This window comes from Ipomoea nil, unplaced genomic scaffold (genome assembly GCF_001879475.1).
Source record: "Ipomoea nil cultivar Tokyo-kokei standard unplaced genomic scaffold, Asagao_1.1 scaffold1043, whole genome shotgun sequence".
Taxonomy (NCBI): domain Eukaryota; kingdom Viridiplantae; phylum Streptophyta; class Magnoliopsida; order Solanales; family Convolvulaceae; genus Ipomoea; species Ipomoea nil.
Window position 1 is genome coordinate 2074039 of NW_017617471.1, and position 24126 is coordinate 2098164.

The 24126-nt window shown below is 38.1% G+C and overlaps 3 protein-coding genes across 7 annotated transcripts; 1 reads left to right on the forward strand and 2 right to left on the reverse strand.

The window, feature by feature from the left end:
- The first annotated feature begins 2547 nt into the window (after window positions 1-2547).
- Window positions 2548-6696, forward strand: LOC109181670 (enoyl-[acyl-carrier-protein] reductase [NADH] 2, chloroplastic-like). Of its 3 annotated transcripts, none has more exons than XM_019331546.1 (13): window positions 2548-2733; window positions 3242-3559; window positions 4069-4178; window positions 4272-4327; window positions 4462-4546; window positions 4632-4679; window positions 5014-5088; window positions 5169-5280; window positions 5381-5432; window positions 5511-5562; window positions 5659-5716; window positions 6036-6134; window positions 6307-6696. In XM_019331546.1, exons 2-13 carry the CDS (start codon window positions 3283-3285, stop codon window positions 6489-6491), a joined length of 1209 nt encoding a protein of 402 aa, XP_019187091.1. In that variant the 5' UTR covers window positions 2548-2733; window positions 3242-3282; the 3' UTR covers window positions 6492-6696. The 3 variants fall into 3 exon arrangements, with proteins under 3 accessions (XP_019187091.1, XP_019187092.1, XP_019187090.1); XM_019331547.1 differs by having other exon boundaries at window positions 2575-2733; window positions 3247-3559; XM_019331545.1 differs by lacking the exon at window positions 2548-2733 and adding an exon at window positions 2759-2815 and having other exon boundaries at window positions 3247-3559.
- Window positions 6697-6803: 107 nt separating this feature from the next.
- On the reverse strand, window positions 6804-9460 carry LOC109181671 (non-structural maintenance of chromosomes element 4 homolog A-like). Its single transcript, XM_019331548.1, has 7 exons — window positions 8986-9460; window positions 8614-8694; window positions 8260-8512; window positions 8086-8176; window positions 7476-7692; window positions 7310-7401; window positions 6804-7188 (listed from the first exon to the last, which is right to left on the reverse strand). The coding sequence occupies exons 1-7, from the start codon at window positions 9149-9151 to the stop codon at window positions 6934-6936; spliced, it is 1155 nt and encodes a 384-aa protein (XP_019187093.1). The 5' UTR covers window positions 9152-9460; the 3' UTR covers window positions 6804-6933.
- A 1345-nt stretch (window positions 9461-10805) lies between these two features.
- On the reverse strand, window positions 10806-23917 carry LOC109181668 (protein PHOTOPERIOD-INDEPENDENT EARLY FLOWERING 1). 3 transcript variants are annotated; one of them, XM_019331542.1, is made up of 21 exons: window positions 23542-23917; window positions 21799-21891; window positions 21191-21271; window positions 20997-21104; window positions 20798-20878; window positions 20616-20704; window positions 20372-20517; window positions 20214-20275; window positions 19923-20058; window positions 19643-19711; window positions 19486-19559; window positions 19263-19397; window positions 18657-18713; window positions 18351-18419; window positions 18178-18240; window positions 15053-18086; window positions 14842-14906; window positions 14605-14669; window positions 12946-13723; window positions 11919-12436; window positions 10806-11719 (listed from the first exon to the last, which is right to left on the reverse strand). In XM_019331542.1, the coding sequence occupies exons 2-21, from the start codon at window positions 21856-21858 to the stop codon at window positions 11290-11292; spliced, it is 6120 nt and encodes a 2039-aa protein (XP_019187087.1). In that variant the 5' UTR covers window positions 21859-21891; window positions 23542-23917; the 3' UTR covers window positions 10806-11289. The 3 variants fall into 3 exon arrangements, with proteins under 3 accessions (XP_019187087.1, XP_019187086.1, XP_019187088.1); XM_019331541.1 differs by having other exon boundaries at window positions 18657-18722; XM_019331543.1 differs by lacking the exons at window positions 20616-20704; window positions 20798-20878; window positions 20997-21104; window positions 21191-21271; window positions 21799-21891 and having other exon boundaries at window positions 18657-18722.
- Between the last annotated feature and the right edge of the window lie 209 nt (window positions 23918-24126).

Sequence of the window (24126 nt, forward strand, 5' to 3'; positions counted from 1 at the left end):
GGCAGGGAGCAGACGGTTATGTCGCCCTAAAGCTTGACATGAGCAAGGCATATGATCGCATTGAATGGGGGATGTTGAGAGCTATGCTTCTAAAGTTCGGTTTCTGCCAAAGATGGGTGATGTTAATTATGGAATGTGTCTGCACGGTGGAGTATGTCATTCTTAGAGATGGAAACGAGCTCGGTCCTATCATACCGCAGCGTGGTCTCAGGCAGGGAGATCCACTATCTCCATTCTTATTCATTCTCGTGGGAGAAGGCCTGAGTGCTCTCATAAGGAAACAAGAATCTCTGGGAACTTTTCATGGAATCAGTATTGCTCGTAATGCCCCTAGGATTTCCCACCTTCTATTTGCCGATGATAGTTATATTTTCTTCAAAGCCAATCAAACTCAAAGCACCACCTGTAAGTATATTCTGGAGTCTTATTCTGCTGCCACCGGCCAATTGGTCAATTACGACAAGTCATCTCTAAATTTTAGCAAAAATGTGGGGGAGGCAGTAAGGGGGGCTGTTGGGGCTACTGTTGGGGTGAGAATGGAGGGAAATGCGGGGAACTATCTCGGGTTACCATCTTTAGTTGGCAGGAACAAGACGGAGATTCTGGGTTTCATCAAGGGTAAGATTACAGCTAGAATCAACTCCTGGAACCACAAATTCCTCTCTAGGGCCGGAAAGGAGATCCTTTTAAAGAGTGTTATCCAAGCGATACCTTCCTATGCTATGAATTTGTTTTTGCTCCCCCAGGGGCTGGTGAGTGATATAGAGAGGATAATGAATGGGTTTTGGTGGGGGAAAGGTGGAGCGCGGGGGGGGGGGGGGGGGGTTTAAGATGGATGGCTTGGGAAAAAATGTGTGTTCCAAAGAAGTGGGGTGGTATGGGTTTCCGTAGGATCAAGGATTTTAATCTAGCCTTGCTCTCGAAACAAGCTTGGAGGTTGATCAACTACCCCGATTATCTTGCTGCAAAAATTATGAAGGCAAAGTACTATCCAAATTCACAGTTCTTTGAGGCAACAAAGGGAGGTAACCCGTCTTTCGTTTGGTCTAGTCTGCTTGAAACAAAAAACATCATTAACCGAAATTGTAGATGGAGAATCGGAAATGGGCTTTCTGTTCGCATATGGCACGACAAATGGTTACCTGATGTGGTCAATCCCATGGTCACAACTCCTCCTTTTCCTTATCTTTCTGATGCAACAGTGAGCTCCCTCTTGAATGTCCAGGGATCGGGCTGGGATGAGGGTGTGGTTAAAGACATCTTCAATCCCAGGGATGCTCAGCTTATTCTCAGAATTCCTATTCCGCAGGTTGCTAGGGAAGATATGGTGATTTGGGCCAACGACGAGAAAGGAATCTTTACGGTTAGGAGCTGTTACAAATCCATCTCAAGTGATCTGGGCAGTGTCCCTACTGCAAATTGGGCTGTCGTTTGGAAGGCACATCTCCCACCTAAAGCGAAGACCTTCATCTGGCAAGCTTGTTCCGGCTGTCTCCCAACCGCAGACAAGTTGCGCCAACGGAGAATTGATTGCAGCCCTCTGTGTCCTATGTGTCTTAATGCCGAGGAATCAGCTATCCATCTTCTTACTGAATGCAGATTTGCAGCACAGTGCTGGATTTTTTTTGGTCCTCTGCCAGATTTTAGTCTGTTCCATAACTGTGCGGACTGGTTCGCCAAGGTTTTCACCTCTTTGCAGCCCTCACAAGTCAGTCTCTTTATTATTATCTGTTGGAATATTTGGCGTGCAAGGAACGATAAAGTTTGGAAGAACACTTCTGTGCCAGCCAAAGCTATTGTGAAAAAGTCAAAAGCTTTCTGGAGAGATTGGAGTTCTTGCACTAATGTGGTTGGTCAGCAAAGGCTCAGACAGCATCAGAATGTTTTGAAATGGAGTAAGCCGAGACAGGGGTGGTTTAAGCTCAATGTCGACGCAGCTTTAGATGTTAATTCCGGCAATATGGGACTTGGCTGGGTTCTTCGTGACCATCACGGCATATTTGTTGCAGCAGCCAGCTATCCATGGAATGGTGTCTTCTCTCCCAAAGAAGCCGAAGCCTTAGCTATCCGGGAAGCTCTCAGTTGGACGAAGCTGCATAATATCCAATTCATTCATGTGGAATCTGACTCTTTATTGGTTGTTCAAGGGCTTTCATCTCTTTCTTTTGTCACCTCGTTTTACTTACTTCTAGCTGATATTAAAGATATGTTGAGCACTTTTGCTCATTGTTGTATCTCTTTTGTTAAACGTTCTGCGAATCGGACGGCCCATCTCCTAGCGAGGGAGTCCGTTTCTATGTCTGAACGTATGGAGTGGTTTTTCACCCCTCCTTCCTTCATATGTAATGCTCTGTCCTTTGATTTAATATAAGCTTGTTATGGTTTCAAAAAAAATAATAATAATAGGTTGATTGGGTCATCACAGTGCAGACTTCAAATTGGGCTTTTGACTTTCGAATCAAGGCCCATACACTGAAAAGCCCAAGCCCAGTGGCCGGAGACACAGAGGGGCAAAACAGTGAATTCATAATAGCTGGCAATTTCCCACCTGTACTCACTCACAACTGCGGCACTTTCAAAGCTTCCCAACGGCCTCCGTCGTCAAACTTCTTCAGCTTCGTTTTCATCGAAACCCTCTACACTCACATCTCACCGCATATATATAACAGCAAAGAGAGAGAAAGGGAGAGAGACCTAAGCTTTCACGCTCTCTTCGGCCTTGTCGATCCGCAGGTAAGTTTCCGGATAATCATTTTCCAAATGCTCCTTTGAAATGCTGCTTCGCTCAAAATGTGTATGCATTTGTAGAATAGAGGTGAATCCTTTTGTTTGTGTTTCAATAATCCGAACATTTTGTTCTACTTTGCCTTCTTTATCGGCTTGATTCAATGAATCGACCTCTCGCCAGGTGTTTATTTGTGATATGATTAGTTTTTAATTTTAGCAATTCTAGTCGGTGATTTCTGCAAGTGAGTTTGTATGGTTTGTTTTCTGCTGAAGAGTAGTTTCACAGTTAATGTTACTCTGGACTGCATCGTAGTTGTCGCGTTTGATTTATATTGTTGAGAAGTAGATGCTTGTTGAGCTTTTTGTTTTTTCAGGTGATTTTTTACGATCATTTCAAATGTACATGACACTATAAGCTCATTTCTGTAGTATATGCGTTGACAAAGTTATGTTGTATGAGCGTTTTGAGTTTGTTTTCTACTCTAATTTGCCATGATCTTGTTACATCTTGCAGTGCAGATTCCTCTTTACTCTGGTGAATTTAAGCTGCTTATAATGGCTGCAACTGCTACTCCTAGCCTGCAAATTGCAGCGGCGAAGCCCTGTGTTTCTGCATCTCGTAAAATTTTCAAGTCCAGCACTGCAAGTTTTGGTTTAGAAAATAGGGGCAGATCTGCAGCTGAGCTTAAGAGTTTGAGTGTTATCTCTGCAACAAAGCTATCTTCTCAAGGCTTTAGTTGCATTCCTTTAAAACATAGAAGGATGGTTACAAAGGCAATGTCCGGTGCAAGTGATAATGCCCCTTTGCCAGGGCTGCCAATTGACTTGAGAGGTTTTCTATTAGTCCATTTTTGTAATTTATGTGAAGTATCATCGTATGCTTTGTGAAGCCTTTTGTTATGTATTTATTGTTATCTTTGTCTGCCCTCCTATCCTCTTTGGAATTCTCCTCAGTTCTACCTCTAATTGGCCAAAGATTGAATAGATGCCTTAAGTTTGTTTATACAAATTGGCATAGTTCTAAAGAATTTTGAATTAGGAAGACTGCTAAAGAGAACTTTTTTCAATTTGTGACTAAAGGAAATAAACACTTTCCGTTTTTTCACATCTTCCAAATAAATGTGTCTTGCCTACACAGAAGAACAAAAGTATTCCTTTCTGTTGGCATGTTCTTTTTATGCTATTGTTTTATTTGCAGTAATTTTTTTCTATTCTCATGTACTAAAAATAGAACAGGTTTTAGATACCAGTTGAACAGCCATTGCATTTTTTTCATGCTTAAGAAATTTGTGATTTGTCAACCAATTTGCATTCAGTGACAGAGTTAACCACTGTCTGCAGGCAAGAGGGCATTTATTGCTGGTGTAGCTGATGATAATGGTTATGGATGGGCAATAGCAAAGTCCCTTGCAGCTGCAGGTGCTGAAATTCTTGTTGGTACATGGGTTCCTGTATGTATATCTACAACTCTGTATATAGCTGAAGTAATTTACTAGTTTGTTATAAGCCAAATATTTTTTCTTCTAACTTTATTCTTTATTCAGGCACTAAATATTTTTGAGAGCAGTCTGCGACGTGGGAAATTTGATGAGTCACGAGTGTAAGGACATGATTTTTCTTCTTCCTTATTATTGTTAATATATTTTTCTACTGAGTAACAATTCATATATCTATTCAGCTTGCCGGATAGTTAATATATTTTTCTACTGAGTAACAATTCATATATCTATTCAGCTTGCCTGATGGTTCACTGATGGAAATAAAAAAAGTGTACCCACTAGATGCGGTTTTCGACAGTCCTGAAGATGTTCCCGAAGATGTAAAACCGTCTCCTCATCTGATTCCTTATTAAACATGATTCAAAAATATCATAATCCAAACTTATATGTGGTATTATAATTCAGATAAAAGCCAACAAGCGTTATGCAGGCTCCTCAAATTGGACTGTTAAGGTATCATATTTTTGCTTTAAAAAACAAAACATAATTGTTCCATAATCTACTGTGTTTACATATTCTTTCTGTTTCTGGACTCTTTCTTGCTACATGTTCAAAGGTGGATTTTTGAAGGCCAAAATCATTTGTAGTTAAAGAACTTATATCTTGTTAAAATGATATCCTGTTATTCTGCCGTACTGGGTATACTCCATCTTCATTTTATTGAGATCAACTTTCAAATAAGGTCCACCATCTTAGTAATTACATAACTGTATGGTGCTATACTTATTTTTAGGAATAGGACTAAATGAACAAACCTTTTAACTGGTGGCTTTTGTGTTTCCTGTAGGAAGTTGTTGAAACTGTGAAACAGGATTTTGGCACAATTGACATTCTTGTGCATTCCCTTGCTAATGGTCCAGAGGTACACTTTTACTTTAATTTCAGTACTATTTGTATTCTTTTTCTGAATCCTGATAATGCCTGATAAATTTTTGTACACAGGTTACCAAACCACTTCTTGAAACTTCAAGATATGGATATCTTGCAGCATTATCCGCATCAAGCTATTCCTATATTTCTTTGCTTCAACATTTTCTTCGCATTATGAATCCAGGTAGACCTTTTTTAACTGTTATGTGAAATAAATCAGCTTATTCATAATTCAGAAAGTATACATGCATTTTGTGAAACTAGAGATTCTCTTTACCTTGCAGGCGGTGCTTCAATCTCCTTAACATACATTGCTTCTGAAAGGATAATTCCAGGGTAAACCTCCCTCAAAGTACTCAAACATTTCTTCAGTTTATCAGTATTTTATTATATTGCTCTCTGTAAATGCTGCAGATATGGAGGTGGCATGAGCTCAGCAAAATCTGCTTTAGAGAGTGACACTAGAGTAAGTCCTTTCCGAACCTCTTTTTACTGTCTGCATTTTGAAATATATGAACTTTAAATATGAGCATGGCTAAGAAGGAATTTTTAATTCTTGAAGGTCCTGGCTTTTGAAGCTGGAAGGAAGCACAAGGTCAGAGTAAACACAATTTCTGCAGGTACGATCCACCTACGCATTTGCTCTACTAGTTATAACTTTCATTTAAGATTAGTGAAGTGGAGTGGTATAGTGAACTTATTTAATGTACTTGGTGGTTAAATTTTTATGTATTGAACCCTTTGAATATACACAAAAATTCATGTTAGAAAGTGACAATGCATGTTTCTGTTTAATGGTCCAAACTGTGGTTGAGTATTAGTTTGACTGACCATTAATGTCTAGTTACTAAAAACTGTTTTGTTTCATTGCATCCCTCTAGAACTTTAAAGTGCCTCAGATCAATATATTTTGAATTAATTAGAGGAAAACTCTTTCAGGTCCACTTAGAAGTCGTGCTGCAAAAGCTATTGGCTTTATTGATATGATGATTGACTATTCAATTGAGAATGCTCCCTTGCAAAAGGAGTTGTCTGCAGGTGAGTAAAATCCCTAATGCCATGTTTCCTTCTTTGTGTCATTGGTTTTCAATATCCCAAGCTCTTTTTTCTGTATCATGTGCTGTGAGAAAATAGTGCACTTGTGTTTCAAAGCATAGTTGTTCTTTGCTTCCAAAAACTCAACTTTTTTTTGTATCGTTCATTCTAACAGAGGAGGTTGGGAATGCTGCTGCTTTCCTTGCATCACCTCTGGCTTCAGCCATCACGGGCGCTGTTGTGTATGTTGATAATGGGCTTAATGCAATGGGAGTGGGAGTTGACAGCCCAGTGTTTAAGGATCTTGACATCCCCAAAGACAAGAGCCATGAGACTGTTAAACAAGCTGTTTCTGTGTGAGTTCGTACAAATTTTGACGTCCAAAATAAGTAATGGCCTGTCAATTGCTTGTCAATTTCTATATGTAGGGTCCCTCAGAATAGGCCGTATGATTAAATTATTGTCTAGAGTAACACTTATTTGATAATGTTTGATGTTTTGGGAAGTATTGACATTTAACTGATTTGCTTTGTGTTACAAAGTCTCCATGACACAAGTTTTGTTTTGTGTTTATCTGCATTTATTTAATGATTTAAATATGCAATGTTATTGGCAACTTGAATTGTAAGAAATGACTATTATAAGGGCAAGTTTAAATCACTCGTGACTATATATTACCAAGAAAGTAACATCTATGATGTACCAAAAAACATTACACCTTCCTTAGAAATTCTAAAAGGATATACAAATCACAACGAAGTTAGTTTTCCTTGGAATTCCTAAATCACATTCTATGGAAGAATCAGATTCCTAGTTTCCGCTTCCCCTTACGAATCGCAGCCGCTCTTGCTCCTGAATCATCACCTTCGGGTGAATCTTCCACAACTGTCTGCTCCTGCAAAACCAGGCCTCGGTTCCTGGACAACTTCCTTATTGGGGTTGAAGGACCTCTTTCTGTTGTTTCTTCATTAGTCAATGCTGGTTGAAAATTATCCGGGACATCTTCATTTCTGTGAGGCATTAATTCCTCCCCAACCTCAACAGATGCCAACATTAGCTACAATTGCAGAAGCAGCATAATGTGAATAAAATTCTAAAGAGCAAGAGATAAGAATTCTAGCAAAGTTTGATATGGGCAATAGAAAAGATGCTTTAAGTAGAAGTAGTTTCAAAAGTACCTTCCAATCATTAAAGTCAAATCTGAAAACAAAATGTTTGTAAGAAACTTCTCCAGAAAGAACTGCATTGGCAGAAGGGGCGTTCCTTGGTCCTGGAATAAAGATTGTTCAGTCAAAAGAGAAACAGAGCAAGAGAAGTTGGAGATTAAGCTTAGCAAAAACATACCCACTGTGTGAACGCCCTTATCATCAACAGTTATTTGAGCCCTACCATCTTTGGCTAGAAAAGATAGAGCAAATAGATTCTCAACTGTTTGTGCAAATGATCTTCTATTCAGCAGCAAAGCTTCAAGTCTGACCCTCCGGTGCTTCCTTAAGATTTGGAACATTGTTGCCATATTTTTGTCTGTGTCTGTGTTCTTTTCAGCTTCACTTTCTGGAAGCTACAGAAAGAAAAAACATGTTCATTAGAAATGATAACACACCAATACTTAGCAGAACAATATAATCATGTTATTTTGCAAAAATGGGGAACACCAAATAAGAGCGAGGTAGGGGTTACAAATGCAAGTGAGCCTCCATTTTTGGTAAGGGAATGCATTGAGCATATTCATGCATATAATGGTGTGTATTATACTACATTGAGTGTCGCACATTATATAATACATATGCAATTAACAAGTCAAATTTCATATATTACAGCAGGGTGCAAATCACATTTCATATAGTATTACTAAAACCAAAAACCATTTACCTGTTGCTTCATGCAGTTTCTTTATAAAGGCAAGTGTTATTATAGATTAAAAGAAATGAGCAAATTAACAGAGAACTCTAACCTCTTCTGGACGTTCATTTCCTGTTGGCCTTACACGCTTTCTCTGCACCACAGGCTTCCGTGGCTTAACTTCACAAGTCATAGGCCCGGTCCTAAAAGAAAACAAAATTAAATTTTCTCTTAAAGGAAATCTTAAACAAAAAGACAAATGAAAGAGACCCCAATTAATACTAACATTGTGCAACATCCAGGAGCACTCTTGAAAACATTGGAGACAGCAAACCCAACCTCCTCCCAGCAAATAGAATTCTGACTCGCATCTGTGCTGGAACTAATGCCTACTTGATCACCAAACTCTCTAAGCAAACAACTAAGAAAATCTGTAGGAGTCACTCCTTCATTGCTATGCGCCTTAACAGAAGTCACCAAAGTGTTTGTGATGTCCAACAAGGCTTCTGCATCTGCAACTTGTTCTCGGGGGTTTTGAACTGTATATCAATCAATTATGATAAGCACTAAGAAATAACAGTCACTCAAGGGAAAAAGAGAACAATAGCAGTAAATGTTGCAAGTAAAACTATAATGATACCTTTCTCATGCAGCCTTTCAACTTCTTCAAATATTGATGTAAACTTATCTGAATCAGCCTTGGACAGATCATCCTTTTCATCTGCAGAACGCAATCACAATATTTTTGGTTATCAGCCAAAAATCACAAACCACATATCCGCCGCAAGTGAAATCAAGTAATGAGAAAATCAACTTCATATTTCAGTGCAACGAAGAGCAAGTAAATAAACTATTTACTTAAAACTTATTCAGTAAGTAATTTAAAAAACAAATCCGATCCTCACCAACATTTACTATGGGAGTACACGCATCGTCATGAAAAAGCTGTTAGATAAACTATTAAATTCCTGTACAAAGCTTAATTCAAAGTAGTAGAAAACAAGGAAATTACCACAAATCCGAGACTTAACGTTGAGGTATCGAGATCGAAGAAATCTGCGGTCGAGAACGTCTTCTTCACTGGAACTGTCATTGTTACTGTTACCGTTGCTACTCTCTGCTACACCGTTTCCTCCACTTCGTGTACTTACCGCTTCACGCTTCGCTGCTCGCACCATAGTTAACAACAATCAGCAAACCTCCGAAAGAGGAAGGACACTTTGCTTAATCTATGTTCCAGGAATCTAGATCATGCATATATTTGGAATTTTAGATTAGAAGAAGAGGATACGCACATATCACGCATACGTTAATATACGGAGATAGAAATTGAAGAAGAAGAAGTAAATAAGTACAGAATTGAAAAGATGAATTGATAATTTATGGAGAAAAGAAGGGGGGAAAAAGCCCTAGAATTTGAAAGGTTTGTGAAAAGTTGAAAGAAAAATTTGTGCGCGCTCTCTTAACCCTCGCCTCTCCTTTCGCACCTGAGCCCGCTCATAGGTGAACCCGCGTTCTTGACTTCTTTCCATTTTTACGTTTAGGCGCCTATGGTAATTTTATAGATTTCTATTTCTATTCTCAAATTTTATTTTATTTTGGATGCGGCGCTATTTTTTATGCGAGACATAATATAAGTATTTATATCAAGATTTTGTATATGAGAGTAGAATTTGAAAGTAAAAATAAAAATAATATTTTTTAATTTCATATTACTTTATTTGGTTCAATTACTTAGTAACGTTATATTACTCCAAAATTAATATGGTAGAAGTGTTTCAAAGTAATATAATTATCTTTATTACGCTTAAATATATTAAGTTTGTAATTGTTAATGTTTATATTATATTATATAATAATAATAATTATAATAATAACAACAACAATAATAATAAAATAAAACTATGATTATATAATTAAATATACACGTGTTATATATATATATATATATATATATATATATATATATATATATATATATATTTGCGCATTGACATTTATTTATTTATGTATAATTATGTATACTTATAAATTATATACATATAAATAAATAAATGTTGCATGGGGCTTACCAGGACTATGTGGTCTAATGGTATCCGGGTTGGACTTCCATTTGGAAGGTTGTAAGTTCGAGCCTCAGTGGAGGCGTTATTAGCTCTTTGTGTTTCAGTAGGTTGAGAAAGTATATGAACAGATACTACAATGTAATAGAGCTAGTACCATTCAAAAAAAAAAATGTTGCATGGGGCTTAACGTTGTTAGTTCGTCTTTTGACTTAAAAGTTATAACTAGACTAGAGATGATAGTTTGGTCGGTGAATTAATTGCACGACTCGCGATTTTCCTTCACATTAGCTCCCCTTGTGCATACATAAAGACTAGAATATGACTGATAGACTAATTGCGCAACTCGCAATTTACCTCTGCAATGACTCTGGGGACAAAATTTTGTGAGCTTAAGATTAATTCGACAAAGTTAGGATCACCAAACGTCCCCTAATATTCTTTTTCTAAATTTTAATTCCACATTTTCCGTGGGGTTAACTCTCGTACAATAACTTACAAAAACTATACAGAATAGATAAATAGCACTAGAAAAATGTGTTACGAGCTCGACCAAAAAGGTGTGACCAAAAATCGAGGGTCAACTTTTGACTCTTTTCCTTAATGAGTTGACAGATTTTCCAGTCGAGAGTTGTTACCATTTGGGAGTGGTTTCGGAAGTATACCCAAAACACTTGGGTGCATCGGTGAAGAAGATATATAAAGTTCGGAGTAATACTACACATACTTTCATCAATTTCTCGAATCTTAGGATCGGACAGAGGGAGAGTGACATATTTCTGTTGAATGGAATAACTAATTTTTTTTCCAAATGTTATGCGCCCAGAGAAATATGACTGAACCGCCCAAAAAAATTGCAACCACAAATTTTCCCACTAACAAGGAAAAAAAAAAACTACTGAACCTAAGTGCTATTTATATATATATATATAATCATTAATCAATACCCTAATTCCTACGTTGCATTCTGTACTCTTTACTCAGTCTATCTCTCCAGCCTCATTCATCTTCTTTGACCTGACCATCTTCTCCATTGATGCAAACTGTTAGCAGGGTACACAGTTAACGGCTACCATCGTACAAAAACAGAGCTCATACCTGCTGGAACCATGCACCCCTGAGAGGGCGATAGCCATTCGTCGTCTGAGCGGCTGTCTGGGAGGGAGGGAGCAGTCGATGTCTCTCCAAAACTGAGAGCAACTCTCAACATTAGACTCTGTCAAATGACATTTGGGAAATACAAGGTTTCTACGCTAACCAATATCCGTAAATTCTGGGAAAGTTGAACAATCGTCTAGTCCGGATAATAAGCCAGGAATGTAATCGTGGGCCACGGAATCTATATGCTCCACTTTAAATTCCCCGTTCGTGTTGAACAGAGAGCTGGTTTCAAAGCCGTGTTGGAGACCGGCTTCTTCGAGGCTGGATGAGGTGTCCATGGTTGCGATGGGGTCGTTGGAAAATGGTGTTGGTTGGAATATTTGTTCGGTGGGTGGACACAAATCACTATGCTCGACTAGAACCTTTCTCGACCTTGATTTGGAAGCCTTTGCTGAATCAGGAGCGAGTTTTTGCTTTCCTTGAGATTGCGGTTTTGCTGGCGTTTTACACCTTGGCTCCCCAGGAGGCAATGTAATTGATGGCCAATCCAAACAAGCTTCAAAGCTAGTATTTGATGCATCCCTGAAGAAAAAAAGAGTAAACTAGTTACATGTGTTCTTTTCTTTAATCAGACAAGAAAACAGAAAAACCTAAAACTATTGTTCTACAGATATCGACAAAGAATAATTCCAAAATTAGGCAAAACCGTTCAAACAGTTGACATATCAAATCAAATACTCTGTAATAGAAAAGAATGATGCCCGGCTCCAAGGATATGTACCTGAATCGGCTTTCAGCTACATATTGAGAAGATTTCAAGTGAATATGTTCAGGTGTTCGCATTTTTAAAGATGGTGGGGAATCAGGATCAAGTATTTTAAGACGCACAAGAGGTGGCAAAGAAATGTCATTATCATCTTTTGCTGCCTGAAGTTCAAGAGTAATATCCAACCCCTCTGCAGGAACAGGGGCTTCCTCCCGCTGTTTAGAGATAGAGACTGTATTATCAGTCTGTGCACCAGAGTTCTCGGAAAGTGCAGCTCCTACTAACTTGTTACATTGACTTAGGTTAGTAAATGCCAATTTTCCCTGTGGTGGTCTAATGGAATTTTGAGAGAAATGATTGGCAGTTGATGTCAACAGCAAAGGGTTGAAACCACTTTGTGAAGATGATCGCCTGCATGAATCATTTTTCCTGGACCTCCAGACAGAAGATAGAAGGGCAAAAAAATGCTTTTGAATAAGGGGTTCACGATCTGGCAGCTCCAAGGCAACATCTAACAATGTTTGGATGTTTTCCTGTATCAAGATAGCAATAGTTAGCTGGATCTGGAAATGAAAAAATGGCAATCACATAATTTCATCAACGGCAGAATAATATGCCCAGTCATTCAAAACTCAGAAATGTGCACAAGGAAATGTTTGACAGAAATGGATCTCTGTTGCCACAATCATTTTGTTCTGCAAAAAATACACTACACATAGGTCAAATAAAAAGGGCAACATAAAGCACCGATGCAAGAGCACCTGGCCAAAAAACAACTATCCACTGTGTCCAGGCTCCCTACATTTTGGTCAAATTAAGGCCATATAAACACAACAGACTCAATTTTTTTAAGGCTGTTATAAACAACTATGTCAACACTTCTCAAAGAAGCAGTGAAATTACATTACAACACATCTCCCAAACGTTGAAAGTCACAATTAAGAGATTGGCATATATGGGCAGTGCAAGCATCACATAAAGAGAGAAAACAAAGGAGCTACCTAGTTTATAAAGATGAGATTATACAAGTCCATATGCTTACCTCAGTTACCTTCAGAAGACCCTTTCCAGAGCTTATATTGTTGACTCTCTCACTGTTTATAACATCAGAGGCAGAAAAGACATATCTCTGTATGAGTTCCCTAAACCTTTCACTACAATGCACAGGATGGCGAAATCTGCCCCTGTACAATCCTCCACCGGTGATTCCATACAAGATATCACTAACCAGCCTCCAGTGAGGGCCATATTCATAGACAGCTGCACACAATATAGCATCTTCTTGTGGCAACCATTGATCAGCTGAAGGGAAGTAATCTTTAGACGACAGGTTGCCTTTCTTTTTCAACTTCTCTGGTTTTAGAGTAAAAATGCGCTTTACAGGCATCATAGTAATTGATACTCTCCCTCCCATCTTGCTCTTGTTTAATGGCTTAAGTTCAGGATCAATTGTGCTCCGCTCACGGTGTTTTAAATCGATAGATTCATCCTGCTGCATACCAGGTAATGACAAATCTAGAGATAAAGGAGACACCTCCGAAGCCTTCTTGATTTTTTTTGACTTCTTCATTTGTTTAGACTCCTCATCATCTGGTGCTTGTTTACGCTTTCTAAATTGAGCTGAATGTGGAGACACAAAATCTGGGGTGGTAACATCCTCTTGGCATATAATCTCATCATCTGTAGACATCAAGTCAATTGGTGACTCTTCTTTCATAGATTTTGTTTCAGAACCTAGGCCTCCTTTCTTCAAAGATTTGAACTTCGTTTTCTTTGTTTTCTTCTTTGACTTGGGCTTAGAAGAAGCTGCAACATCATTCCTGTCAAACACATAGGACGAAGATGTGAGACTTGATCTGTGAATGCATGTACTAAAAGTGATTTCACTAAAAATCATGATCAGTTAGATAGTATAAATCGGCTAGTATACCGTATGCATATCAGAGTAAACACTGGAGCAGCATTGCCCAAGTTAGCGACCAACATCAGGAATGGTAGATGATTCAGTAACATTTGTGGTGAATTAAGAAAGAATGAGTTTATGAAAACAACAAAATTATGATGCTGATGAAGTTGTACAGCTACTCACAGTACTTTTTTTTAATAGGTATTACCAGCGCTACTTGGTAAAAGAAGAAAGAAAAAGTCAAGGTGAAGAACCAATGGAAGACCAGCCCTTCAAAAATCCAAACAAGCTCTGCAGAAAGGGGGAAAACAAACCAAGGGATACAACAGAACAGTCTTCAAATCCATTCACTTTTTGTGTGAGGGTGAGGAAAGCAACTGTGAAGGGCAAGAGTGCAGAGAAAAAGGATTTTAGCCAGAAAAATTCCTATTCTTCTTGCAGCCTTGCTGGTGTTAGGATGACTATTTTCTCATCCAATTAGAAAGTGCTTACAAGTGATAATTCATCACACATAGTATTCACACAAAAGGCTGTCTCTCAGGAAACCCATGCAAACAAAAAAAAAAAAAAAAAAAAAAAAAAAAAAAAAAAAAAAGTAAAATGGGTTTTTTTCCAATCAGCTTTACACCCACTAAAATTAAAGCCAGGGCAGAAAATTAAGAAATTGATGTAAAATAAAAGTATCTAAATCTAGATCTCAAATGTGAAGAGAAATAATCATGTCTCTAAAGGTATAACCATATGTTGAATAATAGGAAAAACGACATACAAGCATGATCATGACAATGAACTTACCCAATAGAATTCTCATACTCAGCTAGCTCCTTCTCCCTAGCTTTAGATTCCATTTCCTCCATCAACTATTAAAAATTTAAAAGAAATAGGCAGATCAGAAGAATTTAGTATACAAAAGCATTGAGAGTAGAGAATCTTAAATTTGGACAGTTAACGCAATGCTCATCCCTTCAACTTCTCTTGTGGAAGGGAAGACAGAGGAGCAGCTTTATAGAATATCAATGTAAACTTTAAGACCTGAATTTGAGTCAATGCCTCAACTTGCTGTCTGTAAGCCTTAGTTGCAAAATCCGCATCCCATCCTAATAGTAGTAAGAAACTCAATTAATATACATATTTTTTAAAAGTAGCCTATGCATATCATCAAAAGATCAAAAATATTGAACTTTGCATTGGTAAATACTTATTGCCCTTCAAGAATTCGTAAACATGAATAGGAAAAGCTTACTTTCATAAACTAAAGGTTCTTCGTCATCATCCATTTCTGCTTCCATATCCTCCTTTAGCTTTTCAATGTGATCCAATTCCCATTCTGTTTCCTCAAACTGATCTTGCAACTCCACTGCTGTCTTGTCTATGATAGGATCCCATAACTCCAGAAAGCGAACAGCATACCGATCAATTGGGCGTAGTTGACTATCAAAGGACAAAATTGCCTGGCCTGCAGCTGCGGCAGCCTCTGCCATCTGTTTTACATCATCAAGCACATCAACATCTTCATCTTTACCAGCTAAAGTGATTGCTTGATCAACAGTTGGATCACTCCCATTTGAGACTGCAGCCTTCTCTTTATTTGATGTTGTAAGGCCAATATTATCAGTATCATCAGCCTTTATCTCCTCTTCATTACCAAATTCATCATCTTCCATCCTCCCAATTGCTTCTTCAGTGAATTCCTGATTGTCCACAGCCTCTTCCTGTTCAACTTTTTTCAGTGCCATATAATCTGCTTCATCTTCAGCATTCTTCAAAGCAGCCTCCACATCGTCATTAGAGAGAGGAACCTCTGTACCATCAGAGCTTTTCTCACTTTGAGCATTTTTTGATGAAAGTGTTCTGTGACCTGAAAACAACTCTATAGGATCCAATTTCTTAAAAAACTCAGTGTTATAGCCACCACTCTGTATGACCAAATCATCAAGTGCACGCTTCTGGTTTGCCTTTTTTAGAATATTCTCTTCAATAGTGCTTTCACTGATTAACCGATAAATATGTACTTCACGTGTCTGCCCTATCCTGTGGCAGCGATCTTGAGCCTGTTGGTCCATAGCTGGATTCCAGTCACTGTCATAAAATATAACTGTATCTGCACCAACCAAGTTAACGCCAACACCTCCACTTCGAGTTGATAAGATGAAAAGGAAAATTTTGGGATTTGTGTTGAAGCGTTGCATCAATGTTTGTCTCTCTTCAGGCTGAGTGGAACCATCAAGGCGCATGTAAGTGTAACCATACAAATTAATAAAAGTTTCTAACACATCAAGCATCTTTGTCATTTGGGTGAAAATTAATGCACGGTGGCCTTCTGATTTCAACCGCCTCAGCAGAACTGCAAGTTCTTGTAACTTGCCACAGTCAAACTGAATTAGTCGCCTATCAGGAAAGTAGAGTTGTCTTCTGACAATGGCAGGGCGAAAAGGAGTTAGAAGGGGTGAAAGCACTTCAGTACATCTCTCCTTGAATGTAGGATGAAAGAACACAGATGCTCCAGATTTGCTGCACCAGCAAACAGGAGGTGGTGCACGTGCTGCAGGGATTGTGAACATGAAACTTTCAACCTGATCAACCATTTGTTGGAATCTTGAAACAGGTGAGAGCACAATATTGGCAAGACTAGAGCAGTAAGAAAAAGGATTATTCTTTTGACTGTGAATATCGCGTATTGGATGCTTTAAAGTGACTACCTCCCGCAAACCAGTGGAGTAAATTGGTTTCCTCTTGCACTTTAAAGAATTCCACCATGCTAGGGTTGCTGCTCGTTCCTTCACTTCTTTAAGCCTGTCCGCCATAAGTTCCCTTTGGATCTCTTCAAAAATGCTTGAACCATGCAACTTCTTATTTTTCAATCCAGATCCTGTTTCTAGATTTCCAAGACCCTCAAACAAGCCTGGTGGGGTAGCAATAGCTTGAATATCATCACTCTCCCAAGAAGCCATCGAGTAATCCAGATGAGTAAATAAAAACCCCAAGCCAATAAGGTCAACAGCTGAAAAGGGGCCAGGTGTAAACATTGAGCAAATGGAAGAACTCAAACAAACATCAACACCATTCATGTCAAAAGAGCTTACAATAGGGCGTCCTTCAAATAGATCAGGATGATTGCAGACTTTACGAAGTTGCATAATAACACTAATCATTCCAAAAAAATTTGAACTTGCTAAAGTTGCTTGTGTCTCAGCACTAGCAATGAAGTCTTCATACAAATTGCGCTGCCTCTTTGAGAGTCTACAATAGATGACATGTTCATGTTTCATAGGAAGCTGCTTCTCCACATCTCTTTTCAACCTTCGGAGTAGGAAGGGGCGGAGGACATTATGCAGGCGATCAACAACTTCTTTGTTTACCTTTTCTTGCCCCTCAACTATTCCAGATATGGGGTTGCAGAACCAATCCTTGAATTCTTGATGAGACTGAAAAATATGCGGCATCAAAAAATGCATCAGGGACCATAGCTCCATAAGATCATTTTGTAACGGCGTACCAGTCAAAAGAATACGACGTTTTGAGTTGAAATTAAGAAGAGTCTGCCATCTCTGTGATTTCCAATTCTTAATAAGATGAGCTTCATCCAGAATCAAATATTTCCACTTCTTCCGCTTGAAAACTTTGGAATCTTGTATTACAAGTCTGTAAGTTGTAATGCACACATGGAAAAAATTTGGTTTCAACCATCCTTGCCTCTTTATCTTCCGTTCTTTTGCACTACCAAAATATGTCAGTATTTTAAAAGCAGGGCACCATTTGAGAAACTCAGTTTCCCAGTTGAGCATGACACTAGTTGGAACAACAATAAGATGAGGGCCCCATATTCCCTTTTCACATGCAAGGTGAGCAAGAAGAGCGATAGTCATGATTGTCTTCCCCAACCCCATTTCATCTGCCAGGATCCCATTTAGTTTCTTCTCATACATTGTAACAAGCCAGTCCAATCCAATGTGTTGGTACTCACGAAGAGGATATTTCAGGAGGAAAGGGAACTTAGTACGCACTTTTGTCGTTGAGAACGTATTACCCGTTGGTTGTGCAGATCTAGCAGCAGCAGCTGCATCAGCAAGTCGGTTCTCACTTTCCTTTTCTTCACCAGAATTAACCACAGCATCAGCTTCTTTTTCTTCCATCTCAGGGCATGCAATGGGTTGGACATCTCTTGATTCATTCTTCAGTTCAGATTCTTTGTGAGTTGGTGAATCAGAAAACTCCTCAGAAGCCGATGCAAATGAAGATTCAGAGTCACCGCCCATATTCTCATCATTTTCATAGTCCTAACAAGAGAAATGCAACAATAATAAGATAATCAAAATTCAAAACCCAATATTAACTTTAAGTTTGACATGCAAGAACCATAGCACATACCTTTTTATACCTTGCAAGTAGTTCAGCTATAGGAATGTCACAATCCATTTTCAAAAGTGCAATCTGAGAATTAACATGCATGCTTTTTGTTAGATATTAACAGCTTGAGTATATTAAGTGAATGCATACCAAAATAGAAATTTGATACTCTAAAAAGCCAAGACAGCTTTTACCTCATTCTTAGCATCATTTGGCTCTGCCTTTGCCAGCTCTTCCTCCTCCAACAGAGTTGTCTCATCATCCTGAACGTATTTGAGATAATAAAAGCCAAAATTTCATCCAAAACCAATGTAACATAGGCATCCAAATTTAAAATGCCATGAATAAAAACATTATATATTAAAAGTCCCATTTATATATCTTAAAGTAATAATTCCAATTTCCAAATGTCACACCATCACCCACAAGACAAGTATAAGCTTGATAGCATATGCAAGAAACAAATTTCAAGAAATGGAAGTTCACCAAAAAAAGCTTACCACATAACACTCAGTCTCTTCAAATGTAGCAACAAAATCTTCATCATCATCGCCATCCTGCAGAAAGTGGAAATAGAAATTACACACAACCTACGTAAACACTTTTAAAAGAGAGAATAGGTTCTATCATCAAAAGTAAAACTCACATTGTTTTTCATGGGTTTTACCAACAGAACACCAAAACTAAAACAATCGAGACAAATAAGTACTTAAACAAAGCGGAAGAGAACTTTGCCCAATATGAACTAGGCAAAAGCCGAATCAAATGCACAAGGCCGCTTAATCATACATAAAGGAAGATGTTACAACCCTCTATATTTAGAAAATTTGTTTCTAGGGCAGAAGGAGAAAGTGAGAAACAAAATACAAGGGAAGAAGGTCGATTCAAGGATTGAACCATGATCTATCGGTCAATGGAGTGCATCTGGCCACTATAACCAAACTTGGAATACGTGATTCCTTTGACAAATCTTCTCATGCATGATTTGAATAAAATAAACCAGACAATATCCCAGGAAAACATAGGATTCCAGGAAGAGCTTCCAAAAATAACACTCATCCCAAACATAAATAAATAATCAATTAATAGCAGGCTCGCAAAAACACCTGTTCATCGTTAATTTCATCTAAAGAATGCACTTTGTCTGACTCCTGCAATTCCTTTGGTGGTTTGCTGTGCTTTTCCGCCTCCAATTCTGACAATTGGTTATCTGAAACTGACAAAACACCATTGCTGTCAACCTGTAAGAAGAACCAAGTTGAAATATTAACTTGAGAATTGAACGTGCTTTGAAACTCAAGGCAGCAACCATAAACACATACAACTTACACAACCACGACCAGGACTTGCAGAAGATATGACTCTTTTAATCTCAGGGGTGATGGCAAAATCACTCTCCTTGGCTGGACAAACAGTAGCAGACATTCAGATAAAGTTTTAATTCAGTACTAACAAAATGCCCTACATTGGCACCTAACATGCTCACCATTATGCTCCCTAGGGACAATTGCCTCAGGCACATCACCATTCTCATCCAGGCTACTTCCTCTGCTAGCTGAGAACATTTGACACTGATTATAATTGATTGCATAAAGATTCAAAGAAATGATATATTAACCAAGTAATTGAAAGATAACACTCCATACTCTATATTTGCATTCATTTACAATAGTATACCGAAGAAAAAAGTAATTTGTAATAAATGGGGTTTAAGAGCACAAATTTAAGCTCTTTTAGAATGAAGGTATATGGCACATATGATATACCTTGCTCCTTGTGATAACGTTTAAGAAGCTCCTCTATAGGTAGATCCATTTCCTTCTTTAGGGCTTCAAGCTCTTCTTCCCTTTCTTCCCTGGTTATAAGAGCTTCATCTTCCTCAATTGTATGCTCATCATCTTCCTAATGCAGTATCAACATTCACCACAGTGAAATATTATATTAGTAAAATTGCTACAGAGATTACTAAACAGTTTCCAAGAATAATAGTATTTCCTTGGTTCGAAGAAACATGAAAGGAAACAAACTGGACGAAGGAAAATAGAACTAAAACTTACTGATTCATCCTCAGACATCAAATCATAATCATCATCTTTATCAGGGGCAACTGACTGAGATTCTGTCACCGTTTACAGGCAGTGAGAGAAGCAAAAGGCAACAACCCAAAGATAAGAAAGAGGCCAATCTGCAACAAATAAACCATTCATCCACTTACCAACTTTTGCTTCAGCATTTTTTTTTACATCATCTTGAGTTCCTTCTTCATGTTGAATTCGTAAGTGCTCCTGACAAGAGGATACATTCAATTGTTGGCACTGTGTTGGTGAGCTAACTAGGTTCTCTGCAAGCATTGTTGAGTACCTATAATAATCATAATACAGAGCATCTCATCATGTTGGTGTACATATGTAAAATAAAAAAAGTCTCCACCCTAAACACAATGACTGAAAGAACTGCACCTCTCAGTTTGCCCAAGAAGAAACTCAAGCTGTTTATCAAGTGTTTTTTTCTTCTTCTCATCGAGCTCTAACTGATGCTTGTAAAGAACCTGAAAGAACAAAGTAAGGGAGTATTTTTGTTCAAAAGCACAAGATGACCATGAGAATTGAACATCTGAGGGATTATCGTGAAGTGTAGTTACCAGCTTCTCAATTTTCAACCAAAATTTTTTTACATCCTTGGATATATTTAGGGCCACTTTCCTCAAGCGTTGCTCTTCTTCCTGGTGACATTATACGAACAAAATAGATAAGATTTTACAATGTGACTAGTACAAAAGCTACCACAGCTTTCAGCTGTCAAGGCAGTCTAATATCTCATGTATGTAAATGATTTTATACCTTCACCCTTTTTTCTCCCCTTGATGCTTGATCCAGCACTCCCTTGCTTGCTCTTATTGCAACCTTCTTTGCCTGAGCCAGTTTCCATTTTCTCTCTGACTCAAAGTCCTGTAACACCAAAGAAATTCTCAGTATATATTTTTCTTAGTAAAATAATTATTGCTCCCACTGAAAGCAAGGAAAGTGTCCTTTACCTTTGACAACCAGACCATCTCCTCAAGAACATGATCCCAATGTGTTTTAGGGCGTGGAGGTTCTTTTGGAGCTTCAAGTGCCTATTAATATGAAATGATAAACAAAGATAGACATAGGTCAAAAGATATAGATACAACAATTTAAAGCCATTAACACCATGCGTTTTTTAGATAATGTCTGACTGAATATGTCAATTCCAATATTATTCTATTCTTCTAGATTTTCTTGTTGTTCCCTGGAATGTGAAGGTGGCGTTTACTGCACATGAAATTTCAAGATTTCCCTTACGCCCTTAACCCTACCCAGATGTTCTATGAAAGTGTCATTGATCTGGAACCAATAATGATAAACAGAACCAGATTTTTTAAAGCTCAATTGACACATTTCACCAACAAATAATTTATAAAGAAAATCAAGTAATTTTATGAAACAACATTTTGCAAAGCCTTCTAACAACTCTCTCTGTGGGTGAATGTGTGCATCTGACAGACAGATAGAGAGATAATGAAACAACTCAGTGTATAGCAACCATTAAAAATCAAGGATAAATATAAAAACAGCATATTCTTAGAGAAATTTTGAATCAGGCAGAGCTTGATATATGTACCTTCTGTCGCTTGGCACGTGTTTCATGGTCAGGTTTAGTCTTTGAACCTTTAGAAGACATGACAATAAGATATCTATGACATGACTAAAGCATCTGCATAAAAAAGCCAAAAATATTAATTTTTTTGTATTATAGATGCATGAACAATGATGTGGAAAAAAAAAAATCCAATTGACAAGGACATCCTCAAGAAAACAAGAAAAACTTCTTCTGCAAGGAAAACACTAGCAAGTAGCAACAACCTCTCAAAAGTGTTGGAGAAAACAGTGTTTGAGACATTGCCTCTCTCAAAAGTTACAATCAGAATCATTAGAAAGGAAGATGAAAAGGGCATAAAGCATCACATATTATCCTTTTTTCCAGTAAGGGTGTGTTTGGGAAAGCAACTGGAGTAGTCCCATAGAAATTTCATTTGGAGATGTGGGGATCTGGTGGGAGTGGTGTGATTGGATCATCCAAATGCACCAATCTCAACGCTCTCCCAAAGGGAGCCTAAGTCAACAAATCATCTCAGTCCATACATTCACCCCCCAAATGGTTTGAAAGCTATCAGAATCTACTTCAAATCAAGCTCATGAATCCATTATACCAAATTGGAAGACACAATTCTCTAATTTAGCAGCCTCCACTTCCTGAAATCCTACTTCAAGATCATTCCTACACTTTCCAAGACACATTGTGCATCTGATACATAGGGGCAAGACTTAGCCATTAAAGAGCTAGCAACAAGTAACTAAATATGTTTCACCACAATTGCACTGTTTCCTCTCAGTTAGTAGTGATTCCAGCACTTTCATCCTATTTCCTTTTTCATTTTCAATTCTGCTTTCCACCTTATGGCTCACCCTCTAGTTTGCTGATGTAATCCATTATTATTATCATTATTATCACTATTGATATTCTGCACCTCCATCTACTTTATTATCTTCCTGACATGAATAATGCGCTCATCAACTATTTTTAGGTTTCTCACTAGCTAACTAATGAAATTTTTACTTTGTTCACAGACAAATCTACACCCTAAGCCTTAAAAGCAAGTGACCTCTTCCAAACACAAGTCCAACTACACATTCTTCACCAAATACTTGGATTATCACATGATGGACCAACAATGGCATTTCTCTCCATCTTATGTATGTTGCTCAAGACTCAAATTGTGCCATTGACTAACTTAGGAAGTACCTTATAAATAATTATAAATGAATCTGTAACTAAAACACAAGGCATTCATCGTTCCGGTTGGAGAAAACATAACAAGGAACTGTGTCCACTGTATAATACTCTGTTTTAGTCATCTCAATTAAGACTCCTTAGTATTCATTATCATAAAATTTTAACCCTCAAGAGCAAACTCTCCCTAAGTTGTACCTCTAGCATATAAGTTCCAAGTCCATTGAAAAGCAAAAGCCCTATATACTACGTTCTGGTAAAGAATAATGCAAGAATATTTGTCCCAAACTTTTACCATGAAGGGTGAATGAAGATGTACGTGACTTTGAGCTGAATTCATATAGAGTGTTCCGCAAGATTACGTGAAAAAATGCAAATTAAGTTCCACTGAACATAGAATAACAAAAAACAATGCTCCATACTTGCATACCAACACTAAGAAGGCTAAAGCTTTGACTTTTATCTCAGAAAAAACCATGCATTAGCTTATAAAAGCAGCCTACCAAACAAAACTCAAAAACAAACACAAAAATCTCAATTCATGAACAAAATAACAAGGCCATTTAAGCTCACCAGCAAAAAGCAGCCCGATTCCGACTCGAAAAACCTAAAACCAAGCGGCAAATCACCGGGGAGATACACACGTGTATATGTGAAGAACAGATAGCCGACGTGAGTACAGATAGAGAGAAGGATCTAGAGAGAAAGAGAGAGAAAGAAAGTGAGATGTTTGAAATAACAGAGAGAGTCAAGCCGGGAAGCGTTTTAGGGTTTTCGCACGGGAGAGAAAACACAGTTCGGGTTTAAGGAAACGCCGATGAGTAGGGTACCGGCGACGAGTCTCAGATCCGGAAAATCTGTACATACATATATCCTATGTGTATATAAATATTTTTTTAGGTGAAAATAAAAAATTTACTTTCTAGAAATAAATAAACCTGGAAAATCCTTCTCAGATTTTAATCCTTTTTTTGGGTTTTTTTTTGGGTGGTGGGGAGGGGGGGGGGGGGGGGGAAGGCCAGGGTTGGGTTAAAGCCTAAAGGCGTGCTCTGGTTTAGAGAGGGCCTACGGAGTTGAAAGGGCTGATGATGGCGAGGACTTGAGATTGAACGGTGAATGATGTTTTTGTTGGATCTAACGGTTGGGATTTTCTCAGCG

Coding starts and splice junctions, on each gene's coding strand:
- LOC109181670 (XM_019331545.1), top strand. CDS start 2,774: ATGCTGCTTCGCTCAAAATGTGTATGCATTTGTAGAATAGAG. Junction 4,547..4,631: donor CTGAAGATGTTCCCGAAGAT/GTAAAACCGTCT, acceptor ATTATAATTCAG/ATAAAAGCCAACAAGCGTTA. Junction 5,563..5,658: donor CTTTAGAGAGTGACACTAGA/GTAAGTCCTTTC, acceptor TAATTCTTGAAG/GTCCTGGCTTTTGAAGCTGG.
- LOC109181671 (XM_019331548.1), bottom strand. CDS start 9,151: ATGGTGCGAGCAGCGAAGCGTGAAGCGGTAAGTACACGAAGTGGAGGA. Junction 8,695..8,985: donor CGTTAAGTCTCGGATTTGTG/GTAATTTCCTTG, acceptor TGCGTTCTGCAG/ATGAAAAGGATGATCTGTCC. Junction 7,693..8,085: donor GAAATGAACGTCCAGAAGAG/GTTAGAGTTCTC, acceptor TTCTTTCTGTAG/CTTCCAGAAAGTGAAGCTGA.
- LOC109181668 (XM_019331541.1), bottom strand. CDS start 21,858: ATGTCTTCTAAAGGTTCAAAGACTAAACCTGACCATGAAACACGTGCC. Junction 20,059..20,213: donor TGATGTCTGAGGATGAATCA/GTAAGTTTTAGT, acceptor ATACTGCATTAG/GAAGATGATGAGCATACAAT. Junction 19,560..19,642: donor TGTCCCTAGGGAGCATAATG/GTGAGCATGTTA, acceptor CTGTTTGTCCAG/CCAAGGAGAGTGATTTTGCC.